We start from the raw sequence: 7,882 nt of genomic DNA, 5'->3' as shown, positions 1-7,882 counted from the left end.
GTACGTGCCAAGCAGAAGAATTTCAAGCATTTCAAGAGAACAAACACCGTAACATAAGCACCACAAAGAAGAAACAGCCATCAGAAGACCATTTAAAATCAGCTGAGCAGGCTTTTCAAACACAAGTCCAACAACATAAACAGACAAAGGAAACAAGGGCTCATTATGCAAACAGCATCACCACAGCGTGAGCTGCTGCAAACAACCTCTTCCGCTTTATTCAGAGAACAGCTGAGCATTTTCCATCCTATTCCGAGCACATCCAAGTGCCCAACACATTCAGAGTTCAGACAGTAACCAAATGAAAGGTGGTTCCCTTAATTCCCTGCATCTGGAATTGCATTTCAGTCAAGCTCTGGGAGTAGATTTTGCTATCTGAAACACAAACACCACATGGTTCACATTGTTCCAAGCGCTCTTCGGGGCAGTTACTAACCATCAGGATAACATCAACCCAGAGTAAGGTCTTCAGCAATCTGAAGTCATAGCACCAACTTTCCTTTAAAAAGACATTCCCACATCTGGAAATTCTCTGGTCTAGAGAGAAGAAGCAGAACAAAAAGACACAGCAACAAAGACACAAGATGGTTTCATCGTTGCTTCTGGAGTGTGATGGACTTCAAAGTTCTCAGTCACAACCTTCATCCTTTCCATCTATGCAAAGCCTGACACTGTTACTTCACTGTCACAGCCACTCCACAGTGCAGGACAAATTTAGAGGGATGTTTTATCCAGTTCATAGACAAGGAATTCCTTAACCTGCTGGCTCTTCATCCATCCTATGCAAAGAGACCTGTTCCTTCATTTCCTGCTGAAGGAAACACATCCAAACATGACACAACCTGTTAGTCCACAGCCAGGAAAGGACTTCTAACACACATTCACCTGAACAAAAGAAGATTGGGGTGGTTATTTATATGTGTTCTTCTACCTGAGGACAGTCAGACAGCCAAGCCACCACCAAAGTTAAATCCATTCATTCCCAGATCCTAAAACAATTGCTGACCAACTGGTAACTTGCCAAAGCACAACGAACGACACACAAGGAACGTTTATTGTAGCTGAAACATCTAGTAAGGCCTATTCTGCATTTTATTTTACCAGTCCTGATATACGGCTGTGCATTTCCCAACCCATTTTACCTTTTAATAACCACAAATGCTATTTACCAAAAGACATAACCACCTGCAAACACAGATGACACTTCAGCACTTAACCAAGGGGAAAAAAATACTCTTTTGGGACAATATTGCTGACACTAGAGCTGCTCACCACTACCCTGTCCCTAGTTGGTATCTCCCATATGACCTCACCTGACGTTGCAAAGGATGAGAAGATTCTGGACTGCGGGAAGAGTGGAATTCTCGTTCTGTCCTGTCACCAGGTGCCTGTCCAGTACAACATGTACAGCATCCGGACTGCTGGCTAAATGCAGGAGGAAAAGCAACAGGCATCATGTTAGTGGACACTATCTCAGTGTCTGCATCACATCTCCCATGGAATTTACACAAAAGAGGACTAGTTCAACCAGATTTGCTGGGTGACAGACATGCTGTTCAACAACTCCAACAGACAGGGACAATATTAAAGTACAAATGCTGAAATGATTTCACTAGAAAGACTTCCTATGGAAGGAGAGCAGGACTGGTCCCTTGATACAATTAACACCAGGTGGATAAAGTGCATATATCAAGAGATTTTCCACAATAAAACCAGCGAAGCAAAGGTTTCTGCCTAAGAGGTCATCTCCATCTCCCCTCTGGCAAGTTAAGTCCATTCCCCTTGTCCTATTCCTACAGGCCCTTGTCCCAAGCCCCTCTCCAGGTTTCCTGAAGCCCCTTTAGGCACTGGAGCTGCTCTCAGGTCTCCCCTTCAGGAGCCTTCTCTTGTCCAGGCTGACCCAGCCCAGCTCTCTCAGCCTGGCTCCAGAGCAGAGCTGCTCCAGCCCTCACAGCATCTTTGTGGCCCTCCTCATGGCTTTCTCAAGCAGGTCCAACTCATCATTTCTTAATCCACAAGAGTATTCGTTTCTATCATGAAATGGGAATGCAAGATGAGATATCCTGTCAAGAGTCTTGTGTAAAACCAGCACACAAACATTAATTCCCCAAACGCAGCCATGAAACATAATCCTGGACAACAGGAGACTGCCATACCACTGAATGTAGCTCCAGAATCTTTCACAAAGTCTTCCACAATAATGGACAAACTGGCAAAATTAGGCTGACGGACTAGTTCATACACAGAGGGCTGGAAAAGAACAAAAGGAAGGAAGTCTGGCTTGGTTTTTACAGGAAAAGCCAAGCAAAACCAACACATACATCCCTCTACAATTCTCCCAGCTGCATATAGGAAATCAGAGAGCAATGAAGCATAAACCCAAATGACCACAATCAGCTTCTATGGATTTTCTACAGGGGACAAACTGAAAACTCTTAAGTGAAAGAAACAAAGAGCAAGAAAGACACCAAGGAACTCCTGCACATCAACCAGACAGTGAGCAGTGTGCACAGAATTAACTCAGTGAAAGTGCAGACCCCTTTGGGTGCTTGCCACAAACATCTGGACACAAATGCTGTGCTACTTGCAAACAACAGTACCCTGCTTTGGAATTAATATGGGATACAGCTTAAATTAAGAGAGAAAATTGGAATCCCAAGTTCAGTTTCTATTGGCACAGGTGGACACTAGTTTTCTTATGGTTTCCATAGCCATAGTACCCCAGAAGTTGTACTAGAGAGGTTTGCATCACTCTGGAACACAGGTACAACTGCCATGTAAATGGCCTGTGAAGTCAGACATAGGACATATATTAAATAAACCAACAGTATTTACTTTAATCACAAGCCAGTCTGTACTAACAGCTTTTTCCCCTACAACTTCCTCTGCCTTTTAAAATGAAAGAGCACCTTGAGAAACAAAAACTTAACCCCAGCACCCACAAAACCTAAAAGCAAGTCTTAAAAGCCCTCAACAATGAACGCAGAGAGCTGCAGCAGCCACCCCCAGCTTTTTATTGCTTCAGTTTCAAACATCCAAGACTGTTTACTGAACAATCGGAAGGAAAACACGCTCCACATGACAGGAGAGACAATCCCTTCATACACTTAGTGCTGGGCCCCCTTCCAATGACAACTCTCTATTTCTTCCACATAAATCAAGGGTACCATACAGATGATTTATATTATGAGAAATATCAGCTTCATCACCTGAAATCACAGGCTCACACACAGCAAAAGCCAGGAGAAAGCTCAACCTACCCCTGTCAGGCTGTATCCTTGAAACACCCAGGATTTATCCTCATTGGTGGCACAACACAAGGCTGCGACTCCATGTCCAACTGCACAGATGGGCTCTGTGAGAGAAAAATCAAAGCATATTTGAGCAGCATCTTCAAACAGTCAAAATACAGATGAGGGTTAAGGAGATTCTTCATGCTACAGCATGTTCATAGAATCATAGAATACTTAGGGTTGGAAAGGACCTTAAGATCATCCAGTTCCAACCCCCCTGCCATGAGCAGAAACACCTCACATTAAACCATGGCACCCAAGGCTTCGTCCAACCTGGCCTTGAACACTGCCAAGGATGGAACATTCACAACTTCCCTGGGCAACCCATTCCAGGGCCTCATCACCCTCACAGTAAAGAATTTCTTCCTTAGATCCAATCTAAACTTCCCCTGTTTAAGTTTGAACCCCTTACCCCTTGTCCTGTCACTACTGTACACTACTACCCTGATGAAGAACCCCTCCCCAGCATCCTTACATGCCCCCTTCAGATACTGGAAGGCTGCTCTGAGGTCTTCAAGCAGCCTTCTCTTCTCCAGGCTGAACAGCTCCAACTTTCTCAGCCTGTCTTCATACAGGAGGTGCTCCAGCCCCTGATCATCCTCGTTCCCTTCCTGCAGTAAGATTATGCCACACAGTTCATATTCTCTCAAGCTGTAAGGTTTCTCCTGTACACCACAGAATAGCCCCAGTCTTGCAAAGCTTTACTAGCTGGTAACTCCAAGCCTAGAGACAGCACCAGTCAAAGAGAAGAACAAGTGCTCACATGGTAAATGAGAGGCAAACACAAGTCTTGATTAACTACAGCCTCAGTGATGATCCTGGTACTCCACATTTGGCTCAATCTTGAATCACGCTGACTTGGAGAGCACCATTTCTGTATCACTGTGAGACAGAGAATCCTCTATTGAGTGTGAGGTGTCCCTGCCCATGGCAGGGGTGTTAGAACTAGATGATCTTAAGGTCCTTTCCAACCCTAACTATTCTATGATTCTATGAGCATTAAAAAGCTACAGGTATTTTTTATATGCATTTTACATAAAGAAGCTACTTCTAAAGACAAGATATATAACTCTAAAGCAGCCCTTTCCAGCCATGAACACTCCTCAGCTATGAAAACACTTTTAAGTCACTGAAAGGTAACAGTCTTGCATTAACAGCACAGCACTACTATTTTATTTAACGAAACACCTAATGATGTTCACCTACTGCTCTCAGTGCTGAAGTGATGCAGTATCTTCGCCAGGTACCCACTGTTTGCAAGGTCAGTCATAGCCCCAGGACAGTTTGGAATCAGTAATGCATGGTACCTAGCACCTGGTGAGGAGGAAAGGACAAACTCATTGTGATAAAAGTAACAACCAAAAGAGCCTGACCATAAACCTATTTCAGATTTGACAAAATTAAGACAACACCAAAGAAAGTCAAAACCTGTGTTGAGCTTAATGACCTATGTGCAGAAAAAGGTCCTTTTTAGGACAAAGGACCTAGGAATGTTCAAGGCCAGGACAGGACTTGGAGCAATCTGCTCTCGTAGAAGGTGTCCCTGCCTGTGGCAGGGGGTTGGAACTGGATGAGCTTTAACATTACATATATATTACATATTACATATGACAAAGTTTGGGCTGTTCAGCCTGGAGAAGAGAAGGCTGCATGGAGACCTCGGGGGCTATAGGGATGCTGGGGATGGACTCTTCACCAGGGACTGGAGTGACAGGACAAGGGGTAATGGGTTCAAACTGAAACAGGGGAAGTTTAGATTGGATCTAAGGAAGAAATTCTTTAGTGTGAGGGTGGTGAGGCACTGGAATGGGTTGCCCAGGGAGGTCGTGAATGCTCCATCCCCGGCAGTGTTCAAGGCCAGGTTGGATGAGGCCTTGGGTGGCATGGTTTAGTGTGAGGTGTTCCTGCCCATGGCAGAGGGTTGGAACTGGATGATCTTAAGGTCCTTTCCAACCCTAACTATTCTATGATTCTACGATTCTATATCCCTTCCAGCCCAAAGCAGTCTGGAATTGTGTGATTTTTAATGACATATTCTTACCTGAGCAAAACTTAAAACCACTATGTCTGCTAGGGTCTGTTTTAGCAAAATACTTAAGTATTTAAATAACAACATATATCATGTATATATATACACACATGTGAGAATATATATGTTGTGTCTACATATAAAAGTATATTATATATACACACAATATATATATGTTTTATATATAAAAATATATATGAATATATATCAATCCAAGATGTAAGAAAACAACAACTGCAGTTGCTAGGACTTCCTCTTACATAAAAAAAACCTGTATCGCTATGGCTCCTTCTAATAATAGAAGTTTTATGCCTTTTCTGTGGTGCTCTTCCCAATCCTAAGAAGCACTTGTTTCCCTGATAGGTGGAGATGATACACAGGTGAACAGTAAAGCTCTTACCATCAATGGACTCCAGCTTGGCAGGGCTGGCATAGGATTTCATGCGGAAGTCCTGGACCCAGCGCATGTTGCTCTCATTCACATCCACAAAATCAATTGGCTTTCCCTAGGGAAAACATGGTTCAGGGGGTTGAAATTGGATGAGCTTTAAGGTCCGTCCAACCCAAATCAGTCTGGGATTCAATCTATGACAGAACCATACAAGAAACACTCATTCACTTCAATATTAAGAAAGCAAAACTAAAAAGAGCCCAATAACCTATAAAGCCAATAAAACACTCCTCAAAAAGACTTAGTATAACTCTCTTGTCAATCAGTGTATCAATTGGTTTCAGGCTGAAATTACAGTAACTGCTCATTTTTACTTACCCCAGGAGTGGCAACTTGCAGATTAAAAGCAGAACTTGTCAGTGTAAAGCAGTGAAGGAAGGACTGGGCTGACACACCTGAAAAACAGAGTCCAACAACATCAGAACGCAACAGTCACACTTCAATCCCAGCCACAGAAAGGGAATTTTATCTAGCAAAGTACATCAGCTTGGTTTCCTGCTCATCTTTGAAGCTCTCAGTAATTTCAGGGGGTTATTTTAAGGTATCAGGAATTAAAAGCCTTCATTACAGGTAAGCTGTGTGTCGAGAAACATATGAGGAAGGTATTCTGGGTGTCCAGCGTGGGCAAAGGGAAGGGAGTTTGGTTTCACCCTGGTCCATACACATGGAAGCACAGTTTAGCAGCCCCTCTGGCAGCAGCAGGTACAGAGGGGAAGAGCAGGAGGTATTGAGCAGCACAGCTGTGCAGAGCAGCACACGTGCAGATGTGCACTGCAGGTGCACACTTATGGAGGGCAAACATCTATGCACAACACAGCTGCACAAGCGGTGCGGGGCACCACTGAGCTCGCTGCCTGCACCTGCCGCTGAGCTATCGATCTGCACTGATGAGATCTCCCCTCCAGGCTAACCAGGCCCAGCTCCCACCGCCTCTCCTCATCAGGGAGATGCTCCAGAGCCCTCAGCATCCTTGTGGCCTCCCCTGGACCCTCTCCTTTTCTTTCTTGTACTGAGAAGCTCAGCAATGGACACAGTGCTCCAGATGCGGCCTCACCACAGTCGAGCAGAGGGGGAGCATCACCCCCTGGACTACTCCTCATGCACCCAGGACACTCTCGTTCCTCCTGGCATCAACGGCCCACCGTTACCTTATTATCCACCACCATTCCCAGCCCCTTTCCAATGAACTGCTCTCAGCAGGGCACCCACACACGGCGAGGCACAGGCCCCGCACGCAGGGGACCGGCCACACAAGCCTGAGGCGGGGAAGGGGGGATGGAAACAGGGGACCCGCAGGCCGGAGGATCGCGCACCGGCGCCACGCCGAAGCGAGGAACGGGGCCCGGAGAACCGGGGGTTTCCTCCCAAAGAGCGTCTCACCCGCGGCCGCGGCGCTGGCAACGATGAGGCAGCTCGGCTTGCCCAGCCGGTCCGACATGGCGGCGGCCGCCCGCGCGGGGGGAGGCGGTGGCGCCCGTCTCCTCATAGGTCCGCGCATGCGCAGAGCGGCAGAGCCCGAGGGAAGGGAACAGAGGATCCAGGCTGAGGGGCCGGTGGGGCCGCGGAGCCTTTAAACCCCTGGGACCCATCGGAGCGGATCATGGGGGGCAGCTGGTGCCGCGTCCCGCCCCTGCGTGCCCCGGGGGGGGTTATGTCTGTATTGATAGGTTTTACCTCATTAAATAGGGCGGAACCACTGAGGACTTGTTGTAGGGACCGTCCACCGCAGAGGGGGGGAGCGGGTGACATCGCGGTGAGGATTGGGAATGAACAGGCGTTCATGTCCGGATGATCTATCCCTGGCAGTGTTCAAGGCCAGGTTGGACACGAGGGCTTGGAGCAAGCTGCTCCAGTGGAAGGGGTCCCTGTCCAGAGCTGGATGAGATTTAAGGTCCTTTCCAACCCAAACCATGATGATCCTATGAAATGTCTGCTGGTTTTCAATGCCAGCATCCAGCTGCGGAACCGGGCTCCACACCTCATGCTCTAAACTCCCCATGTCCCTCCTCAGCCAATTACCACTGCATCTTCGCCCAAAGCCCAAACCACCACAGTTTATTCCAGTGGTGCTGTGTTCCTGACACATGGGATAAGGAGGAACACAACCCC

General features: G+C 46.7%; 1 protein-coding gene across 5 annotated transcripts; it reads right to left on the bottom strand.

Moving 5' to 3' along the window:
• Window positions 1-241: 241 nt before the first annotated feature.
• Window positions 242-7,259, bottom strand: GATD1 (glutamine amidotransferase class 1 domain containing 1; the record flags this gene model as incomplete). Of its 5 annotated transcripts, none has more annotated exons than XM_080619642.1 (8): window positions 242-885; window positions 1,314-1,425; window positions 2,157-2,250; window positions 3,261-3,355; window positions 4,500-4,607; window positions 5,723-5,828; window positions 6,092-6,168; window positions 7,154-7,258. In XM_080619642.1, 8 exons carry the CDS (start codon window positions 7,209-7,211, stop codon window positions 882-884), a joined length of 654 nt encoding a protein of 217 aa, XP_080475768.1. The 5 variants fall into 5 exon arrangements, with proteins under 5 accessions (XP_080475768.1, XP_080475766.1, XP_080475767.1 ...); XM_080619640.1 differs by having other exon boundaries at window positions 242-811; XM_080619641.1 differs by having other exon boundaries at window positions 242-808.
• Window positions 7,260-7,882: the final 623 nt, after the last annotated feature.

The sequence above is a fragment of the Psittacula echo genome, assembly GCF_963264785.1.
Source record: "Psittacula echo genome assembly, chromosome: 5".
NCBI lineage: Eukaryota > Metazoa > Chordata > Aves > Psittaciformes > Psittacidae > Psittacula > Psittacula echo.
Note: the sequence above shows the minus strand (reverse complement) of the source record. Positions and strands in the feature narration are given on the sequence as shown.